At 43.7% G+C, this 23,751-nt stretch overlaps 1 protein-coding gene and 1 long non-coding RNA gene across 15 annotated transcripts in view; one reads left to right on the forward strand and one right to left on the reverse strand.

Annotated features, from left to right (window-relative positions):
- LOC309654623 overlaps positions 1-23,751 on the forward strand; it is a 457,474-nt gene that overhangs the window by 379,842 nt on the left and 53,881 nt on the right. The window lies entirely within an intron of this gene.
- Positions 1-23,751, reverse strand: part of ENTREP2 (endosomal transmembrane epsin interactor 2) — a 398,164-nt gene that overhangs the window by 50,199 nt on the left and 324,214 nt on the right. For 13 of the 14 annotated variants that reach the window (XM_082448764.1, XM_082448765.1, XM_082448761.1 and 10 more), the window contains one exon: positions 14,101-14,235. The exons of the other annotated variant lie outside the window; for it this stretch is intronic. In XM_082448764.1, coding sequence (XP_082304890.1) covers positions 14,101-14,235 — 135 coding nt within the window. The remainder of the gene's footprint in view (positions 1-14,100; positions 14,236-23,751) is intronic. 14 annotated transcript variants of the gene reach the window in all.

The following is a 23,751-nucleotide window of genomic DNA, read 5'->3' on the forward strand; positions in this document are numbered from 1 at the left end:
ATATACACTAAAACTATCTCATGAAAAAAGAGAAAGATGATATGAGTAATGATGAAAAATCCTTAATAAAATATAAGCACAGTAGATTTTCATAATCAGATGGTAACACTGTGACTTTTATCCCAGAAATGCAAGAAAGTTTCCACATTAGAAATCCATTAATATAATTCACTATATGAACAGAACAAAGTTATGTGGGTGTATATACATATACATGTGTATTTATATATTATATAAATATATATATTAAAGAGCCTTAAATTTTAGCAAATGCAGCATTTATTGAGATATGCATGCATGTGTTTGTACATACACATATGTGTATTTATATATGTATATACATGCATACGCACTTATCTCAATAGATACTGCATTTGCTAAAATTTAAGACTCTTCAATGGTAAATTCTAAGCAAAATGGTAATAAAGTGGGATTTGCATAACCTGGCAAATACTATTTAGTCCCAGAAAATTTCAACAAACATTATTCCTAATTATTGAATATGTTTCCTTTAAAATCAGGAAGGAATAAAATAAAATAAAATAGGTAAGCGACAAGGACCTACCGTACAGCACAATATAGCTCAACATCTTGTAGTAACCGATAAGGGAAAAGAATATCACTTTGCTGTACACTTGAAACTAACACAACATTGTAAATTAACTATACCTCAATAAAATAAAATAAATAAAATCAGGAAGAAGACAAGGATGGCTCAAGCGCTATTCAACATTGTGCTGGAGTCCTAGCCACGTCGGGAAGACAGGAAAAGTGAAGAGAAATCAATAATCACTGTAAAGATTGGAAGGAAGAAGCAGACGGCTGTTATTCCCAGACAATGTAACCCACTAAATAGAAAATCCCAAACAATCTACAGGCAAACTGTCAGAGTAAATGGAGGTATCAGTAACTGGACGCAGGATCAACGAACAAAAGTAAATGGGTTTCTCCATATAAACATTATAAAGTAAGAAAATGTACTTGACATATATACACTAATATGTATAAAACAGATAACTAATAAGATCCTGCTGTATAAAAAAATAATAAAATAAAATTTTAAAAAAACAACAAAAAAGAAGAAAATGTACTTAAAAAACTCTACTTTTCCCATAGCAACAAAACTATATGACACCTAGGAATGTATCTAACAAAAGATGGTCAAGTCTGTACACCAAAAATTATAACAGTTTTCTTGAAAAATGCAACAGAATGCTAAATAAATGGAAAGATACACCAAAAATTATCATTCTCAGCAAACTAACCTAAAAATGCAATGCAGTTACAAACAATGAATGGCTCTGTGTGTGTGTGTGTGTGTGTGTGTGTGTGCACGTATGTGTGTGGGTGGGGGGGGAAGGGAGACGGGGAAGGCGGGGAGGGGGAGAGGGTCCACAAAGGACCAAGAATAGCCAAGACAATTTTGAAGAAGAACAAAGTGGAGGCTTATCCTACCAAAAACAAGACTAACAAAGAAATAGTATTTAATATAACGTGCTATTGACCATGAGTCAAGCCATATACCAAAGAAAAAGAAAAGAGACCCCAGAAATAGATGCCTTCAGACATAGAAACTGGACATACGGCCATACAACTAAATAACCACAGACCTGTGCTGTAATAACTGAGGTTTATCTATCTGTGAAAAACAAAATAAAATTAGATCCGTATCTCATACCACATGCACAATTAAGCCTCAGGCAGATTAATGAACTACATGTGAAAAGCAAAATTTTAAAACTTATGGGAAAAAAATCCAGGATATTTGTATAACCTCAGGATGGGAAAATATTTCTCTTTTTTTAAAGGTTCTTGGGGATCCCCAGGGGATCACATTTTTAAAAAAATACTTATTTATTTGGCTACGCTGCGTCATAGTCGTGGCACACGGGATCTTCGCTGAGTCATGCAGGATCTTTAGTTGTGGCATGCGGGATCTAGTTCCCCAACCAGGAATGGAACCCAGGACCCCTGCATTGGGAGTGTGGAGTCTTAACCACTAGACCACCAGGGAAGTCCTGGAAAATATTTCTTAAACGCAACACAGAAAGGGCACATCAGACAGGAAATGAATTTGCATTAAAACTGAAAACTTCTCTCTGACAAATGACATCCCAAACAAAACTAAACGACAAGTCACAGAGTGCGTGAGATTTTTATGACAAAGGTCATCGTTCAGAATCAAGAACAAAGAACCCAACAGGAAAACAGACAAAATAGGCAATTCACTGATGAGAAACATAAATAGCCAAGATATTGACAATATATGACAAGTCGAGAAGAATCTATGTCAAGAAGTCTTGGCAAGGATGTGGTCGGAGCAAGGGCACCTCTTCCACTGGCAGTGAGAATGTGAGTCTGCATTACCCCTTCGTAGAGAAATGGGAAATGTTTTGCAAAAGGGCAGATGCATTTTCCTTTCATCCTGGCAAATATGCCCGCTGAGAAGACTGAGCACAAGAGCCCATGCTGAGGAGGGCGTGACTATTCATTCTAGTACTGTTGCAACAGTGAAAACTTGGAAACAACTTATATCCATTAACATGAGACAGATAAGCAAGTTGTGGAATATTCAGATACTGCAAAACTACACAGACTCTAAAAAGACAATTCAAGCTACATACATATCCATGTGGATCAACATCAAAGAGCATGATGGTGGGTGAAAATAGAAAAGTGCTTATGGTACCGATTATGTTAAATTTTATGTAAAATTTTAGTGAACTATGCAAGCATGCAGGGGAAAGGCAAAATCAACCTCAGGATAGTGGCTGTCCCTGGACACCCTCTAATTTCAGACATAGAGAGGGAGCCATGGCTGGGGTCTCAGTGGGGTCTGTAAAAATATATAAAATTGCAATAATATGGTTCTTGTTTTTTAAAAAGATAGAAGCAAACATTGTAAACATGATGAGACTGGACAAATGTGGGTGGCATTTGCTACATTACTCTCAGACTTTCCAGTCTGTTGACTTGGCTCCTCTTGCAGGGTGGATATGTCTGGAGGTGAACGGGGCCAGGCCTGCCGAAGGCATCGCTGTTTGCACAGAAATGGCCCTGAGCCTGTGGCCGCACCGTCCCGTGTCCTCCTACACGGATCCCACTGGTGGTGGAGAAAGCACCAGATCTGGCATTCAAGACTGAAATCTGGGTCCACCACCAGTTACGAGACTGCAGCTCTGACACTGCGTGTCCTGGAGTCATGTTCTCGCCTCTAAAGTGTCAATGATAAAGTCTGCCTCGCAGACCTCGCTGGGGCTGGGGTCATGGTGGGGAAAACAGCGTGATGGATCTAAAAGGCCCTGCACTTGGGGACCTAGAGATGATCCTTCTAAGTGAAGTAAGCCAGACAGAGGAAGACAAATATCATATGGTATCACTTACATGTGGAATCTAAAAATACGATACAAATGAACTTATTTACAAAACAGAAACAGACGCACAGACACAGAAAACAAATTTATGGTCACCAAAGGGGAAAGGTGGGGGGAGGGATAGATTAGGAGTATGGGATTAGCATATACACACTACTGTATATAAAATAGATAAACAACAAGGACCTACTGCATAGCACAGGGAGCTATACTCAGTATCTTGTAATAACCTATAAGGGAAAAGAATCTGAAAAGGAATAGATATATATGTTTACGTACTGAATCACTGTGTTGTACACCTGAAACTTACACAACATTGTAAATCAACTATACTTTGATTAAAAAATAAAAATATAAATAAGTAAATAAAAAGGCTGTGCAAAGCGGGTCACAAAGGATGGCTCCCAGAAAAGCCAAACTGGGGCCAAATGTAAAAGAACACTTAGGTATCACTCCTCTGCTAAGTCGTTTCTCTCGCAATAATTCTGCTCCCTCAGCCGAAGGCTCTGTCCTGTGGCCCCTCTCATCTTGGGCATCTCCGTGAAGGCCTGGAGATATTAAGCCACTCCAAACGATTTTGCTCAGCTCTGCTATGATTATCTTATGCCTTCCTCGAGTTTCCATAACCAGTGCTTACTGATTTCCGAATCAAGTCAAATCCCTAAACGGATCTTTGAATTCCTGCACTGGCCCATCTCCATCTTTCTGATCTTTGCTTTTACCCTTTTTTTTACCTGTCACTCATCTGTTACAAAGACGGTTAACAGCATGAGGTATAATTGACATATGACAAAATGCACATATTTTAAGCACAGAATTTGATGAGTTTTGACACACGTATACACCTGTGTAGCCATCACCACAATCAAGCGAGTGAATCTATCCACGGCCCCCAGTTGCCTCTGGCTCCTTTGTTACAAGTAGTTCTGTGCTCTCACTTTCCCTTCTGCCGGTTTTATGCATTCTTTCAAATGGCCTCATCATTCAATTATTACTGAAAAATTTTCCATCCCGCGTATTTTCTTCCTAATATCCTCCTCCTCCCAGCATCCCTGTGCTAATTTAGAGCCCGGAAAATAACTACATGCTTTAGAAATAACCTCCAGTCCCCAGGAGTGGGCTCTGTGCTGTCTCCTCCAGTCTGTGTATGGAAATCAACAGCCTGCTATCTGCCTCCCCCTACCAAAAAGGCAATGGGACTCCTCCTGAAGCCCCTGGCTTTGTTTGGGGACTAGAGTGAAAATCAGGTCCATTAGTACTCATCCTGGGACCATCCCAGACCAAACAGTGTGTTGCTGGCCCTCATCATAACCCTCCTCTCAGACCCTGACATCGAGACTGTGCTAGCCTCGTGGAGATCCTGCAGCCGAGGGGGGAGGGCCGTGGACCACCTCCTTGTGGGTCCTTATCTGAATGTGCCGAAGACTGCGGGTCCTCGTGTGAGGGGGTCCACCCGTGTGGCCCAGCACCAGGCCCTGCAGGTCCCCCAGGAAGCTGCCTTTCACTGGCTACATCACAGCACGTCCCCTGGTGATGGCTTTAGGGTGTCCACGTGGGGAGGGTCCAGGGCAGCAGTCTGGGAGGAAGCTGTGTTTGCACAGCGTGTTGCCTTAGACCTTAAAAATGTCTGCTGTCCATTTCAAATAATGAGAGGGCTCCTACCTATGCGATGACGGGGGTCTGTAGCATCCCTTTCCCAACTGGAATCCCCTTGGCACCATAATCGATCCCACAGCTGCCCCACCTGCCACCTTGACGCTGCAGTCCCCAGGGCACACTCTCAAGGTAGAGGATGGCTGCCCGTGACTTCCTAGAAGGCCTCATGCAGCTCACTCGGAAGCTGGGCCCCTCTCTCTTTACTCTGGTCTTACATGCAACATATATGGCAGAGGTTACAGAGGGTTCCAGAAAGGACTGGTTGGTACTCTTCCTTGAAGTCCAATGTGATACAGGCTTTTCCCTACTGTGACTTGACTGGGTTAAGGGAGGCCCACGTAGCCGGTAAAACATCACTTTTGGGTGCATCTGTGATCCCTTCCAGAACACCCTCACAGATGCACCCAAAGCAGTTCAATCAGTAGACGGGGTAAAGGAGGCACCCAGTGTGGGTGGGCATCACCCAATCTGCTGAGGGTTCTCGTAGAGCAAACACGCAGAGGAAGGGAAAATTTGTTCTCTCTGCTTGAGCTGGAAAGTCCTTCTCCTCCTGTCCTTGGACATTGTCACTGCTGGTTCCTGAGCTTTCAGACTTGGAACAGGTCTTACATCCTATGTCCTCCCCATTCTCAGGCCTTGGGACTTGGACTGAATTATATAACCCGCTTTCCTGGTTCTCCAGCTCATGGACAGCAGATCCTGGGGTCTCTGGGCCTCCATAACCACATGAGCCAATTCCCATAATAAATCTCTCTCTCTCTCTCTGTATATATACACATTTTCTTTTTTGCAAGAGATAGTTTATTAACGCAGGCCGTGCACATCGCATGGGACAAGCCTAAACCGGAAGTAACTAAAGATCGTGGCTCAGTATCCCAGCTTCTGTAGCATCTTCAGCAAAGGACAATGAAGTCGTAGAGAAATGATAGGACGAAGGAGAGCAGTTTTAAGCTTCCAAAGTTGGCAAACTGTGTTGGGAAATACACTGAAGGAAGGTGATGGAGTAAGGTTTTTTAAAAAGAGGAATCTATTTCATGCAAGTTCTTTAGAGAAAGATACACTGAAAAGTCGAAAAACAATGACTTTTTGCTGGATACATTATTATGATGGCTTTTTACTAGGTGAAATGCTGAGAGGAAAACTGACTAATTCAATGGGAATTTATAGAAATATGTCATCCAACTGGTTTTGCTCTCTTAGGCAAGATACTCAGCCTCCAAGACTCATTTCCCTAATAGTAAAATGAACAGTGAATTTCTTGCTAAATATTCCACAAACCAGTTTTTATCTTTGGAGCACAAAGATTTTACGAGAATGGGTGCTGTCACCGTCTCAGATCACCAATCATACCCTTCGTGCTTTTCCACTGGAATCTAGAATAGATTGTGTTTTCCCATTGGAATCTGGAATAGGAGATGTATAGAGATATTTTCTGTTGGTTCTTTTTCCCTGGAAAACCCCGACTAAGACAGCTTTTTTAGAGGTCTTCAGACATTTCAGTTAGAATCAGAGGTGTGTATATGGCCAAGCACTGTCATGTCACCACTGTACCCAGAGCTGTGTGCGTGTTTGGTATCGTTCAGCAAGAGAATCCAAATATGTTTTCCTATCTTCCCACTTCCTCGGTTTCTTAGATGTCACCAATTCTTTTCTTATAGCTAACCCACCCCATCACCTCTGCATACATAACATTTTATTCATCGCTCCACTCAGCAAAATAATGACTCTCCCTTAGGATGGAGCAGAGGATTGAAAAACGCTTTTATAATTTAACATTTTAATTTCCTGTCACAGTGGAAATAGTGCACTACCCTGTAATTGTCTGTTTCACTTGTGACTTTCCTCCGCCAGACCTGGAGGGCAGACTCTGCATCGTTTATCTCTGGACACCCAATGTCCAACCCAGGCACAGAAGAGGTGCTCAAAACAGTGACTGAATGAATGAATTAAAAACCCTCACTGAGGGACTTCCCTGGTGGCAGCAGTGGTTAAGAATCCGCCCGCCAATGCAGGGGACACGGGTTCGAGCCCTGACCCAGGAAGATCCCACATGCCTCGGAGCAACTAAGCCCATGCGCCACAATTACTGAGCCTGCGCTCTAGAGCCCGTGAGCTACAACTACTGAGCCCATGTGCCACACCTACTGAGCCCACACGCCACAACTACTGAAGCCCGCATGCCTAGAGCCTGTGCTCTGCAGCAAGAGAAACCACTGCAACGAGAAGCCCGTGCAACACAATGAAAGAGTAGCCCCTGCTCACCGCAACTAGAGAAAAGCCCGCGCTCAGCAACGAAGACCCAACGCAGCCAAAAATAAATATTAATTAATTAATTAATTTTAATAAAAAGAATAGAAGACTATTTTTTAAAAAAACTCTCACTGATTTCAGAGACGGTTCCAGAGTGTCTCCCGGGGCCCCACCCTTCTCTGTGAGCCACTGTGAGCCACAGAGATTTGGTTCCTGCCTCCGTGGGGCTTACGGTCTGGATGGGGCATGGTTACGATCCGTGGTCACTGTCATGTGAAGATAAAGTACAAGGAGCTGTGAGAACTTAGGATGAGGGTGCTGGTCTAGCCTGAGGGCTGGAGGAACGCTGACGGCCAATGGATGAGGAGAAATGAGCCCATCGCAGTGGAGAGGAAGAGCCTTCCAGACACGGAGAGCTCCGTGTGCCAAGACCCCGGAGCACGGAGCATCCTGCGTGTGTCCTGGAGGCTGAGGAGGCCAGGGCGGCTGTGGGAAGGGGACAGGCAAGAGCGTCACAAACTGAGGCCAGACAGACTCTGTAAGACATGCTCCGAGATGTAGGTCTTTGCCCTGAAAGCAAGTGCGACCTCATGGGATGTGCAGCGTTAATGTCAGCGTGAGGTGGTGGGAGGGAGAGGGAGGTTGGGACCCCTCCGTGGTCCCACTGCAGGGGTGCTGGGATGACTAATTTTGTGTGTCAATTTGGCTGCCCTGTGGTGCCCAGGAATATGGTCAAACATCATTGTGGATGTTTCTGTGAGAGTGTTTTGGGGTGAGCTTCACATTCATAGCAGTGACCCTGAGTAAAACAGAGTGCCTTCCAAATGGGGGTAGGGGTCATCCAACCAGGTGAAGGCCTGACCTCCCCCGAGGAGGAGGGATCCTGCCGCAGACAGCGGTGGCCTTTGGACTTGAACTCAGCTCTTGCCTGATGTTCAGCCTGCTGCCCACCCTGCATATTCTGGACTTGTCAACCTCGTAATCGTGTCAGTCAATTCTTTAAATATATCTCTCTCTCATATGTACACACAGATGCACACGTGCACACACACATACGTCTCATTGGTTCTGTTTCTCTGGAGAACCCTGACTAATACAGGGGAGAAGATCTGAAATCGTCATTTCGGAGAGTTGAGGAGAGAGATGGGCAGGGGAAGGCAGCACAGGTGCTGCACAGCGTGGAGCGCCAGGTGAGGCAGGTGCTCACGGTGTTAGATGCTCAGCCACAGGCCTCACGACGCGGCCCACTGGTCTTGCTGGGTGCAGATGAGGAGGGAATGTGGACAGTTTGGTTCACCCAGGGAGTGGGCGCCAGCAGAGAGGGGCTAGGAACAGAGTGGCGGGGTTTTGGACACTGGTCCATGTGTCCTTGAAGGCATGGATCTGGCCCCTGGGCAGGGAGATGGATGGACTCGCATGGTGGAGTCCGGCTGAGGCTGGAGAGAAGGCGTGGGGGAGAGGAGGCCAGACAAGAAGGCTGCAGGAGCCAAGGCTGAGGCCATGAGCTGGGGCGCCCCGCCAGGCCATCCTGGAGGGGGCAGGGCTCAGGGAAACGATCATGGAGTGTGTGGTGGTGCTGGTGTGGAGGACGTGGGATCTGGAGACTTGGGGTTAAGAGAGGGAGATGCCAGAGCTCTGCAGGGACCAGCGCCCGGAGTGCCGTGGCTCTTCCCTGCAAAGAGGAGGAGACGGGGATGAAACCGCCCGGCGGGGCTTCCCTGGTGGCGCAGTGGTTGAGAATCTGCCTGCCAATGCAGGGGACACGGGTTCGAGCCCTGGTCTGGGAAGATCCCACATGCCATGGAGCAACTGGGCCCGTGAGCCACAACTACTGAGCCGGCGCGACTGGAGCCTGTGCTCCGCAACAAGAGAGGCCACGATAGTGAGAGACCCGTGCACCGCGATGAAGAGAGTGGCCCCCGCTTGCCACAACTAGAGAAAGCCCTCGCACAGAAACGAAGACCCAACACAGCCAATAAATAAATAAATAAATAAATAAATAATAAAAGTGTTTAAAAAAAAAAGAATAGATATAGATATACATGTATGTATAAGTAAATCACTTTGCTGTACACCTGAAACTAACAAAACATTGTAAATCAACTATACTTCAATAAAAAAAAAACAATGTGATTTACCACATTAGCAGAATAAAGAAAACAAAGTATATGAACATATAAGTAGACGCAGAAGGTACTTAGACAAAACCAACATCCACCATGATAAAAACTCTCAGAAAACTAGGAATAGTAGGCAACTTCCACAACCAGATAGTGGGCATCTATAAAAAACTCAGGGCTAACAACACATGTAATCCCTAGAATCAGGAGCAAGGCAAGGATGTACGCTCTCACTACTTCTATCTGACACTGCTGGAGATTCTAGTCAGTGCAATAGGCAAGGAAGAGGAATGAGAGGCAACCAGATGGGAAAAGAAGATGTAATATGGCATCTTTCTGGCAATCAATAGCACAGGATTGTCTCCACAGAAAATCCAAAAGAATCTATAAAAGAGCTACTAGAACTAGTAGGTAAGTTTAGCAAATCACAGGATACAAGCTCAGTAACAAAAATCAAATTTCTATATATAAATGAACAAGAGACAATTTTTAAAAATTTAAGTACCATTAAAAGAGCACCTGTACACATTAAATACTCTAAGCATACATATTATAAAATATGTTATGCTCTATATACTAAAAACTACACAACACTGATGGAAAAAAAGAAACAGTGATGAAATCAAAGAAGACCTAAATAAATGGAGAGCTAAACCATGAATATATCCGTTCTCTCCAAGTTGGTGTATACATTCAGTGCAATCTCAATCAAAATTCCAGCAGGATTTCTGTAGAAATTGAAAAGTTGATTCCACAATTTATATGGAAATACAAAGGAACTAGGATAACCAAAACAATTTTGGAAAACAAAAACAAAGTTAGAGGACAGCAGTACACGAACTCTTACTTCTAAGAGTCCCTTGTCTTCCTGATCTTGGATGAATCTCAGCTCCCCCCAGAGCCATTGCTCCCTTTCCAGGCCCTCAGCTGGGGGGCAGGGGCAGGCTGGTCACTGCTGCTCTTTTTTTAAATTTAATTTTTTATTTTATACTGGAGTATAGTTGATTTATAATGCTGTGTTCATTTCAGGTGTACAGCAAAGTGCTTCAGTTATACATACACATATATCCATTCGTTTTCAGATTCTTTTCCCATATAGGTTATTACAGAATATTGAGTAGAGTTCCCTGTGCTATACAGTAGGTCCTTGTTGATTATCTATTTTATATATTTTATGATTATTTTATATATATAGTGTATAGATGTTAATCCCAAAATCCTGATTTATCCCCCCCATCCCACATTTCCCCTTTGCTAACCATAGGTTTGTTTTCTATGTCTGTGAGTCTGTTTCTGTTTTGTAAAGAAGTTCATTTGTATCATATTTTTAAAGATTCCACATATAAGTGATATCATATTATATTTGTCTTTCTCTGTCCGACTTACTCCACTCAGTATGATAATCTCTAGGTCTATCCATGTTGCTGCAAATGGCATTATTTCATTCTTTTTTTATGGCTGAGTAATATTTCATTGTATATATGTACCACATCTTCTTTATTCATTCATTCATCAATGGACGCTTAGGTTGCTTCCATGTCTTGGCTATTGTAAATAGTGCCGCTATGAACATAGGGGTGCATGTATCTTTTCAAATTATGGTTTTCTCCAGATATATGCCCTAGGAGTGGGATTGCTGGGTCATATGGTAGTTCCATTTTTAGTTATTTAAGGAACCTCCGTACTGTTCTCCATAGTGGCTGCACCAATTTACATTCCCACCAGCAGTGTAGGAGGGTTCCCTTTTCTCCACACCCTCTCCAGCACTTATTATGTATAGACTTTTTGATGATGGCCATTCTGACTGATATGAGGTGATACCTCATTGTAGTTTTGATTTGCGTTTCTCTAATGATTAGTGATGTTGAACATCTTTTCATGTGCTTTTTGGCCACCTGTATGTCTTCTTTGGAGAAATGTGTATTTAGATCTTCTGCCCAGTTTCTGATGGGGTTGTTTGTTTTTTGATATTGAGCTGCATGAGCTGTGTGTATATTTTGGAAATTAATCCCTTGTTGGTCGCTTCGTTTGCAAACTGCTGCTCTTTCCACCTCAGTCATAAATCCTACCTCCTCTGGGCTTCACGCCACCAGCACTACCTCTACTTATGTTTTGGAAACAAATTCCTTGAGAAGTTTGGTGCAGTCTTTCTTTTCCTTCAACTCTTACCATTGTCCCAGGCAACGCGAACATCCGTGGGGATGAGCCATTCAACGAGGCTCCCAGCTTGGCTGGAACATCTTCAGTGTCCTTCACTCCATTCCATTCAAGCCACCCCATCCCTCATGGCCTTCTCATCAGGGCACCAGAACAGTGGACGAGGGTGGACAGCAAGCTCCCCCAGGCCCGGCTGCATTCTTGGAGGGAGCGTTGTTGACCCCACACCATCCTCTCTGTTCAAGCCAAGGTCACCTCCTCAGGGGCTGGAGGGGCCGCCTGAGTGCAGGGTTAGGAACTCCAGGCTTTGGGAAAGCAGGCCAGATACCTCCAATCCATCCACCGGGGAGAGGGGTGTGGCCTGATCACTTCACAACATCTGCACACCCAGGCAGTCCGCAGCACTGCAAGATGCCCCGGGGGTGTGCCAGCTTCTTCCGGGGGGTAGGGGTTGCACTGTCATTATAATGACCTATTGTCTTGTGACGTTTTTTAAATATGGAAAGAAACGGTGCCCGGGCTGAGCAGATGACTTAGGAGTAGGCAGAATGAGATCAGAGTGAGCATGGCTGACGCTGGTGGGATGGCTCTGAGCATCCCCAGGAGCTATTAAGATAGAAGCCGTGGCCATGCTCAACGTGAGATAGCAAGGAACGCCTTGTAACCAAGAGCATGGGCCCTTGATTGCTGCCTTCTGGCTTCCTCCAACCCCCTGGATCTGTCACTCTGGTGGGCTGCTGGGACCAATGAGCGGGGACCATCCTCCCTGTGAAACAGGGAGGTGCTGGGGGCCTCAGGCGCATCCTCTATCTCTGCAGCCACTGCTCGTTTGCCAGCCAGCTTCCCAGGGCACTGGAGTTCACAGGGAGCTCCCCAGACCTGCTGGTTCACCACTGCCAGCATTTGAAATGACACCCATGGAGGACCAACCACAGGCCCCCGTTCCAGACGGCGACACTGCCCTCCGTTCTCCCAGGTGCCGGGGTGGCTCTCTGGAGCCTCCAGATCCCCACACACTGCATCCCTTACACACATATGTACTACAGGGCTCCCTGTATACTGTAAATACCATTTTACCACCCACCAAGGGCTGCTTGGACCATAGCTGCAGCTTTCAAAAAATGTTTAGCAGTTTAGTTTCAGGGAAAAGAGAAGAATCGGGTTCATTGTTCATACGCGTTTTTAAGCGGCCAATTTTGATTTTCAGGAGTAGGAAAAACTTGTAGGAAGAAAAAGAAAGAAGTGATATAAACAATTTTCCATGTCATTAAAGAAAAATCAGATGCTGTACATAAGAATAGATTGCCATGGGAGACTATAAAATTTCTTGCTCCAAATATCTTTAAAAAGGCAAAATAAGTACCCATCTGTTCCCTGATGATGTACTAGCAAAAATGTTGGCTCAGCCATAAAAAAGAACAAAATAATGCCATTTGCAGCAACATGGATGGACCTAGAGATTATCATACTAAGTGAAATAAGTCAGAAAGACAAATATCATATGATATCACTTATATGTGGAATCTAAAATATGACACAGATGAACCTTTCTACAAAACAGAAACAGACTCACAGGCATAGAGAACAGACTGGTGGTTGCCTAGGGGGAGGGGGGTGGGAGAGGGAAGGATTGGGAGTTTGGGGTTATCAGAGGCTAACCCTAAACTCCCAATCCTTATATACAGGATGGATGTCCTATATTATATATAGGATGGATAAACAACAAGGTCCTACTGTATAGCACAGAGAACTATATCCAATTTCCTGGGATAAACCATAATGGAAAAGAAAATAAAAAAAGAATGTATGTATAACTGAGTCACTTTGCTGTACAGCAGTAATTAACACAACATTGTATATCAACTATACTTCAATTAGAAAAATGTTGGAGGGACTTCCCTGGTGGCACAGTGGTCGAGCATCCGCCTGCCAGTGCAGGGGACACAGGTTCGAGCCCTGGTCCGGGAAGATCCCAGATGCCGCGGAGCAACTAAGCCCGTGAGCCACAACTACTGAGCCTGCGCTCTAGAGCCCACACACCACAGCTACTGAGCCCGCGAGCCACAACTACTGAAGCCCGTGCGCCTAGAGCCCGAGCTCCGCAACATGAGAAGCCAGCACAGTGAGAAGCTCACGCACCGCAACAAAGAGTAGCCCCCACTCGCAGCAACTAGAGAAAGCCCACGTGCAGCAACAAAGACCCAGCGCAGCCGAAAATAAATAAATTTCTTAAAAAATGTTGGAAAAGCAGTAGCACGCATCACATCCACATCTGCAACAACTTCTTTCAACCATTCAGCCCTGCTTCACAGATGTGGGAGTCAGAGAGTGAAATGGTGGAAACGGAAAACCCAGAAAGTGAAACCTTTAAAGTGGAAATCTCTAATGGTTTAAAACGCTCTCTGGAAAGATACTCCCTGTTGCATGTGACCCAGCTGGATGAACTAAGAACTGAAAGGAACGCAGTTAATAAAACCTTCCTACGAGATGTCGAGACGTCGCAAGGATGGGATGGGAGGCGGAAGCAGCAGAGCCTGGGTCACCTTCAAGGTCAGCCGCACGGTGTTGCAGTCCTCCTGCAGCGGGTTCAGCTTCAGCGTCTCTCCGAGGTTGCTGCAGCCCGACGACTGATGCTCCATCTCACAGCAGACACACACCTCGACGCTGTCGAACTTAATCTAGACAGGGGTACACAGAGCTCATGGTTAAAACCAGGCACGTGCTTGAGCTACACACATGCTTAAGAACACAATGTGACAAGCATCCCATCTCGTTTTCTTTAAATAATAAAGCCAAGATGATTTTTTTTAATAGACAAAAGACATCAGAAACACTATTAGGAATTATTTAAAATTTCTATTTTAAAAGCAATTAATAAAAAAATAAATTTGAAGAAACCTAAGCTATAAAGTTACAGAAAATTACATGAAGTTGAGCATGGAGACATTATCACATGTCTGTGATAACACACATTCTGTTCCCACGGTCAGCAGCTCCTGTCTCCCTTCATGGCCTAGCAAACTCCTACTCATCCGTCAAGACCCAACTCCAGCACCATCCCTGAGGCCTTGTCTGGTTTCCCTCTCGGGAGCTGCTTGCTTCTCCCCTGCTGGAGACTCACTTTTTCAGCAGCAGTGACTCGTGTCTGTGTGCCCCCAAGGGCAGCTGCCTCATCTTAACCATTACAATGTTCACAATGCCCAGGAGGTGTGGGCCTTCAATAAGGGCTGAATGAATAAAAACACCTGGGAAAATTAAAAACTATGGAAAGAAAAAATGCAGTTCAAGTGTTTTTAAAAGCCTGGACCCCAGGAGGAGAGCCACAGAGCACAGCTGAGCCTGACCTGCAGCTTGAAGTGGACCTGCCCTGGCCTGGCTGCAGAAATAAGAGAGGAATCACTGCACTGCACACACACGCAGTTGTCCCCACCATCTCCAGTCTTGGTCGGGCTGTCACACACGCACCCAACTGTTCATAGCCTCGGGCTTCTGGAAAAGTGAACTAAAAGAGGGACAGCCATAGGTCAAGGGCATCGTCCATGGCCAAATTTTCATCTATTTTAACCTCTAGATAGTTTATCCTTTACCTATTTTATGCCTAATCTTTGCTCTTTTCATTCAGTCTTCTTAAATAATTTATGATTTATGTATCTGAATCACTACACGTTTGAGTGAGTGGGAGGGGGACCTCGTGTGTCCAGGATTGCTCGTTAGTGATTCTCCAAATCTGCGCGTGGGCCTCGGGGGCAGGGCTGGAGGCAGGGGGAGGAGGGCGGTGTCCGCACAAACCACTGTCCCCCGCCACGGCCGCCCACCTACGGCAGGAGGGGCTGCGAAACCTGCCTTTAGAGATGCTCACGTTTTTAGAGATGTCTCCAGGCTCCAGGGCTGAAGCCCGGCTAAAGCAGCCATAACAACACCCCCATACAACACTCCCGGAGATGGTGCAGCCCACACCTGACCCCGCACCCAACCCTGGAGGTCCACAGGGCCCGCTGCCCACCAGCGTCAGGGCCGCTGTTGGTAGAGAGGCATGAGCCAGACCAAGGGGAATGGCCGTGGCTCTCTGGCCACTGAAATCTCCACGGTCATGTCATTGGCAACGTTTATTTCTGGTCCCAAGAAACTGGAAAAGAAGGGTTATGATTCTCGAGGCCAAGTTTTAAAAGGTAACGAGGGAAAAGGTAAAACTGTTAAAAGGTAAAACAAAAGTTAAAAAAAAAAGGTAAAAGTTCACCCCAAGTGCCCCTGCCCATTGGGGGTTCAGAGGTCCCCAGCCTTGGGTGCCGGGTGGACCCTGGCCGTCAGAGCTGGCCATGTGCTCAGGGAAAGGACCACTCTGCCTCGGAGCATCCTGGACCTGAGGGGGATGGGAGGGGAGCAGGGGCGGCACCACCCAGAAGGGAGGCCGGAGGGAGGCTGGTGGACAGGCTCCCTCCTGGTCAAACTCTGCCCAGGCTCCCCCGAGCCCTCTTCCCCACAAGGCCTCAACTGTGGCCTATAAAGGCCTGAACACACAAACATGCTCTAACAGCTCAAGGTGACATCCCTACAGGACTTGATCCCCCCCAAAATGCCTGCCTGAGAAAGCCCAAGGCTGCCAGGAGAACTGGTTGCTTTTTCCAGCCTCGGGAGAGGGCCCCTGTCCCAGCCTCTGTGGGAGGGAAGCCTGTCTTCGGTGACTGCCAGCAGCTGGCACAGACAGCGGGCATCTTCGCATGGACCCTGCTAACCCGTTGTGATTTTCCACTTCCTGACTCTACTGAGGCCCCACTCCCCCCCACCCCCACTCCCTCATCCTTCCTTTAAGACGCCTGGTCACCCTGTGCAAACTGAAGTCAAGTTCAGGCACACACTCGACTCTCCTCCCAACTGCCACATTCTACTTCTAATGAAAACCTGTCCTCACCACTTTGAGGTACAGCTCTGTTCATCTTTGACAAGGCCCAGCTCTGGGGAGCTGAGGCTACCGATTCCCCCCTGAGGCAGCCCGGGACAGGGGCCTCTTCTTGGCCTTCTCCCGAGGTGTCTTACACACCCGCCCTCAGCCCACTGTTTAAGGCACTGAGATTTACAACAAGAGTGAATGGGAAACAAAATTGCTGAAATCTGAAAATCCCTGTATGGAACTTTATTTCTGGTCCTCTTTGCTAGAAAATATTTATTCTGGAATTGGAGGCCTAACTATGTAAAATTTCTAGGGGTTGATTTATCTCTTGTCTGAAGCAGGAGTAAGACAGTATGGGGAGGGGCTGGCTATGGGGACAGAGATGGTATTGGAGTGACAGGGAACCATGGGCTCCCAGTAGCCTGCAGAGCCTGGGGACAGCTGTGAGATGGATGAGAACATTTCAGAGGCCAGGTTGTGTGCACGACTTTCACTCCCTCCTGTATAACGTCAGCGTGCTCTATACAGGCAGTGATGTGGTTTCCAGTACCCACATGTTTACCCAAACTACCTTTGCCTGAACAATAGAGAGATGGAGGCAGAAAACCATACAAACAGATGGAGAGATATACCCTGTTCTTGGATTGGAAGAATCAACATTGTGAAAATGACTATACTACCCAAGACAATCTACAGATTCAATGCAATCCCTATAAATTACCAATGGCATTTTTCACAGAACTAGAACAAAAATTTTTTTAAATTTGTATGGAAACACAAATGACCCCAAACAGCAAGAACAATCTTGAGAAAGAAAAACGGATGTGGAAGAATCAGGCTCCCTGACTTCAGACTATACTACAAAGCTACAGTCATCAAAACAGTATGGTACTGGCACAAAAGCAGGAATACAAATCAATGAAATAGGAGAGAAAGCCCAGAAATAAACCCACGCACCTATGGTCAATTAATCTACGACAAAGGAGGCAAGAATATACAATGGAGAAAAGACAGTCTCTTCCATAAGTGGTGCTGGGAAAACTGGACAGCTACATGTAAAAGAATGAAATTAGAACACTCTCTAACACTATACACAAAAATAAACTCAAAATGGATTAAAGACCTAAATGTAAAATCAGATACTATAAACCTCCTAGAGGAAAACATAGGCAGAACACTCTTTGACATAAATCGTAGCAATATTTTTTGGATCCATCTCTTAGAGTAATGGAAATAAAAACAAAAATAAACAAATAGGACCTAATTAAATATATATGTTCTTTAAAGCATTTTTATCATGGATTATTAAATGAATACATGAAGGTCCAAACAATAAAACTGTGAGAAGGTAAGATAAGAGAATATCCTCATGACCCTGGGATAGGGAAACACTTCTTAAACATGGCTCAAAATGTGTTAAGAATGAACAAATGACTCATGTGTTTGACTATTTGTAATTAAAATTTTTTCATCAAACTATACCCATAAGAGAGTAAAAATAGGAGGAGATTTTGCATCACATGTAAGTGACAGATGACTTATATCGAAAACAAACAAAAAGCTCTGTCTTAAATATTCAGAAAAAGACAAACAACTCCTATGAAACATGCCATATTGAGCCCCACCACAATAGTACTCTGAGAAACAGAAATCAAAATAAAGTGAGATGTCATTACATCCCCATCAGAATCGCTAAAACTGAAGAATAATGACAATAGACAATACCAAGTGAGGATAAGGATGTGAAGCAAGAGGAACGCATACACTTCTGTGGGGTGTGAATTGAGACAGCAATGTTGGAAAACAGTTTGGCATTATCTACTTAGACTGCGCCTCAATCTAACATAATACCCAACAGATATTTCCATCCTAGGACTATATCCAACAGATATACATGCAATGGTTACAAAAAATGTGTACTGGAAAGTTCATAGCAACATTACCTAAAACAGTTTCACACAGGAAAGAGCTCAATGTCCATCAAAAGCAGAATGGACGAATAAACTGTTTTATATTCATACCATGCAATATTATAAAGCAATGAACATGAATACAGCAACATGCCACACGAGTATACCGCACAGCATGTTGAGCACAGGAAGCCAGATACAAAAGAAATACTTCTACTGAGATGAAGTTCAAAAAACCAGACAAAATTAAACTATAGTGTTCAGAGATGCATGCATAGCTGGTACAATTGTTTAAAAAATTAAAGATGTGAATAGCATAAAGATTAGCATAGTGATTATCTTTGGGGGGGTGGAGAGGCAGTGAACTGGGAGTACATAAGGAGGGCTCTGGGATGCTGGGGATGCTTTATTTCTAGACTTCAGTGGAGGTCACATGGTTATTTAACTCTTGATAAATTGCTAAGCTACATATTTTTGTTTTGTGCACTTTCCTATATGTGTTTTGTATTTCTCAATAGAAAAAGTTAAAAATGGATGGGCTTGCTTGAAAGTAAATGAAATGTAAAACTTAAATTAGGAAAAGAATGAAAACAAAATAATAGAAAACAGAAAAAAAGAAATTTAACAAACGTAAAAAGTGAAACTAATGGAATAGAAATAAGGGTATTAGGACGAATAAAGCCTAATGATGATTCTTGAACAGACCAAAAAAAATAATAATAATGCAAATCCTTGGTAGGACTGATTTTTTAAAAAGAAAGCCAAAGTAAACAACAATAGGAATGAGAAAGGAGATTTAACTGTAAATATAGTAGAGATTAAAAGAATATGGGTAGCTCTACAGCCATAAATTTGAAAATCTAGAGGACATGGATAATTTCCTAGCAAAATAAAACTATGATACTGAGTCCATAAGATGCAGTAAACCTAAAGATCAATAACCATAAGAGATTGGAAAGTCCAATATGGCATTTCAGGCTGAGTTCACTCTGACCTTTAATGAAAAGATAATTCCTACCTTTCAAAACAATTTCAGACCAAGAGACAAGGAAGAAAACACCACAGTTACCTTATAAAGCTAGCATAACCTTACCAGCAATTCTGAAAAGGAAAAACAAAAGCTCCGCATCCCCACTAACAAACCAAAAGGCCAATTTCTCCTTTCAATAAAAAAAAAACCCCACAAATGTTCTAAGCAAAAAACTGGCTAATTGAATCCAATGCTATATTAAAGGAATTATATTCCATGGCTGTATTAAAAAGTAATCTTGAATGAGAACTATACAACCCAAGTCAAAATGCCTTAAACAAGAAAGGGAATTTATAGATTCATAAAACCAAAACCAAAGAGTCCAAGGTTCGGAACTCAGGCATGGTGGCAGCCAGGTACTGAAATGGTCTCAGTGCTGTCTTTCTCAGTCTCTGGCTACACTTTCCCTAGGGTTGGCTCTGTACTCAGAAAGCATCTCCTGAAAATATGTCCAGAACCTGGAAGCTTAGCAGCCTCATTGGTCAATGTGTGCATTCTGATTGCTGCAGCCCCAGGCCTGGCTGGCCACATAGCACAAGGGAGAAGTAAAACTTTGTTCTGTTAAACATTATGTATTTACTTGTTTCCAAAGCCTAGGTTACCCTGAAAAATACCCAAGGTTCATTTTAGAAACAGAATTCTAAAACAGTGGTAAATCTATTAAGGAAATTTGTTCCATCAACAAATCAAAAGAGAAAAATCATGCGATCCTATAAATAAATATCATAAGACCACTGCATAAAATTTAGCAGGCGTTCATAATAAAAAGTATAAGTCAATTAAGAATATGAGAAAACGACTTAAACCTGACAAGGCTTTTATCAAGCAAATATCAAAAGCAAACATCATTTGAACTGGAGAAATACTGGAGGCAATTCCACTAAGATCAGGAATGAGACAGTTATCCACACCCATGACCACAATTCTACACAATTGTTTTAGAAACTCTAGCTAATTTAATAAAATGGGAAAACACTGTAAGCTGTGTAAATATTGGAGAAGATGGAATTATCTTTCTTCTCAAATGTGGTTGAATATCTAAAAGAATCTAAGAGACTATACTAAAAATGACGGGAATTAAAGAGTATTTGTTACATTGGTTATAATAAATATGATACTAGTAACAACCAATTAAAAAAATACTAGTAACAACCAATTAAAAATTTTAAAAACCAATGAAAAAAATATACTAGTAACAACCAATTAAAAAAAGAAAAAAATATTCTATTCAAAGTAATAACAAATATAAGATACTTAGAAATTAAACACGGCAATTTAATGACCTATGTGAAGCTATGTATAAAATGCTATTAAATGGCAAAAACTCAGGTACAGGAGATGTGGGTCATTTTATCTGGCTGCCCGCTACCACTGAGCCCCCCTCCCAGTTTGAGGAATCTCTTTGTTATGTCTTCCACTTTTCCCAGAAAGGCTTCCCCAGGCGGCCTTGAAGCGAGAGAGCAGGCAGACGCCCCAGGCTCCCCCCATGGGACATGACAAGCCTGCAGGAGACTCTAGGTGGGAGCCTGGGATGCAAAGAGGCTTGCACTGAACCGGCTCCACTCTGGCCCTGCAAGTAGCAGACATGTGCTGCTTCCAGAAGGGCAGGAGCTGGGGTTCTGGGGGCAGCGTCCAGAGCCCACAGTCAGCGGGGTCAGCCACAAGCCCAGGGGTGATGACAGGGTCCCCCTTACAGCAAGCAGTTCCTTGGTGTGATTTTGGACATCACTCCTTTCCTGGCTTTGTAGTCCCCAAACTTGATTTCTGGCTATTCTGGAGACTCTGAGCTACTGAGGGTCCTATAATAATTCCTTCAGAAGGAAAATAGCTCAAGTTGGTTTCTTCACAAATTAGAACCCGGACTGATACATACAGCCTGAATCCATGGAGGGCATAATCGGCTCCTAAGTAGAAATCTGTGACATCCTGAAAATGCTGGTCCTTCCCAGGGATGCACAGGTGCGCTGGTACCCAAGCGGAGTCCCAGTGGAGTGGACAGTACTGGGCAAAAGTATTTTAAAGACTATTCGGAATAATAAATGTGCAAGAATTATCCCCCCAAACTGGAAAAGAATGATAGGAGGAGTGGATGCCTTAACAGACATTAAGTTAATTATCCAGATGCTATTATCAAAACACTAAGGTAACAGCTTAAAAATAGACTAAGAGTTCAATGAGATAGAATAGTTTCAGAAATTATACAGGAATCCAGTATATGAGAAGCATTTCAGTGCAGTAGGAGAAGATAGTTTGCTAATAAAGGGTGATGGCATAATAGGCTATTCGTCTACAGTTGTCTCAAAAACATAAAAAGATAAATTTTTTTTTGTTTTTATTAACGTAGAGTTGATTTACGTTACGTTAATTTCTGTTGTACAGCAAAGTGACTCAGTTATACATATATATTCTTTTCCATTATGGTTTATCACAGGATATTGAATATAGTTTCCAGTGCTATACAGTAGGATCTTGTTGTTTATCCATCCTATATATAATAGCTTGCATCTTCTAACCCCAAACTCCCAATCCATTCCTCCCCCGGCCCCCTCCCACCTGGCAACCACCAGTCTGTTATCTATGAGTCTGTTTTGTTGATACGCTCATTTGTGCTCTATTTTAGATTCCACATATAAGTGATATCATATGATATTGTCTTTCTCCTTCTGACTTATTTCACTTAGTAAGATAATCTCTAGGTCCATCCATATTGCTGCAAATGGCATTATTTCATTCTTTTTTATGGCTAATATTCCGTCGTATATATGTACCACTGTATATATATATCTTCTTTATCCATTCATCTGTCGATGGACATTTAGGTTGTTTCCATGTCTTGGCTATTGTAAACAGTGCTGCTATGAATACTGGGGTACATATATCTCTTCGAATTATAGTTTTGTCTGGATATATGCCCAGGAGTGGGATTGCTGGATCATATGGTAGTTTTAGTTATAGTTTTTTAAGGAACCTCCATACTGTTCTCCATAGTGGCTGTATCAATTTACATTCCCACCAACAGTGTGGGAGGGTTCCCTTTTCTCCACACCCTCTCCAGCATTTGTTATTTGTAGACTTTTTGATGATGGCCATTCTGACCAGTGTTAGATGATACCTCATTGTAGTTTTGATTAGCATTTCTCTAATAACTAGTGACATTGAGAATCTTTTCATGTGCCTGTTGGCCATTGGTATGTCTTTAAAGATAAAATATATTTGACTGAGCATCTAAATTAAAACAATAAAAATACAGGAATATATAAAAGAATGGTTGCAGAAACATGGATGTGTGGAGTCCTTTGAAAAGCAAATCAAGAACCTCAGAATCTGTGAAGTCTCAAAACAAAAGACAGACCAGGACAAAGCATGGGGGACAACTGGCCAATGAGGCCTGGGGCCGAACAGTCAGAACACACACGTTTCCCACTGAGGCCACCAAGCTTCTAGGCTGTGGGTCTGGAGCTCCTGGATATATTTTCAGGAGATGGGCAAAGAGTTAATATCCCTAACAGCATTAGGAATGAGAAAGGGGACATAAATACGAGAGCAGGGGGGATTAAAAACAAGAAGAAAATGCTGGGACTAACTGTGCCAGTAAATTTGAATATCTAGAAAAAATACAGGTGACCCTTGAACAATGCGGGGGTTAGGGGTGACGACCTCTGTGCAGCCCCAAATCCGTGTATAACTTTATGGTCGTCACCCCCGATTTAACCAAACACGGATCCAGTAGTGCTGCAGGTCGCATCCATGGAAAAAAATCTGTGTGTGAGTGTGGACCCGCACAGTTCAAACCTGTGTTGTTCAAGGGTCCACTGTAGATGGTTTTCTATGAAATAATCAATTAATAAAATCGGCACATGTAGAAAAAAAGAACAGGTTTATGAAAACATGAGAAGGGTGTAAACCATGGAAGAATCTTGCAAGGCAGCAGTCGAGGCCATCTAGGTGGCCTGAAATATGTGCCATCTCCTTCAGATGCTCAGCTGGGTGGAGGTCCCTCGTTTCCCCCACCCATCGGTGACTCTGATAAAGATTCCAAGTCCTGGGACTTCCCTGGCGGTCCAGTGGTTAAGACTCCGAGCTTCCAGTGCAGGGTGCGCGGGTTTGATCCCTGGTCAGGGAACTAAGATCCCGCATGCTGCGCGGCATGGCAAAAAAAAAAAAAAAAAAAAGATTTCAAGTCCTAGAGAAGAAGTCCAGTTGGAACAGTTCGGCTCACAGGCCCGCCTCGAGGCTGAATGGGAGCTGGGCACCAACGAGGCACACACCGGGGAGACAGCTGCCCCCAAGAACACGGGCCAAATAGCCTTCCCAAAGCTCCTCTGGTTTAGAGTCTAATCAACCCATAAAAAGAAGCCATGAGGAA

This window comes from Balaenoptera physalus, assembly GCF_965194825.1.
Source record: "Balaenoptera physalus genome assembly, chromosome: 2".
NCBI lineage: Eukaryota > Metazoa > Chordata > Mammalia > Artiodactyla > Balaenopteridae > Balaenoptera > Balaenoptera physalus.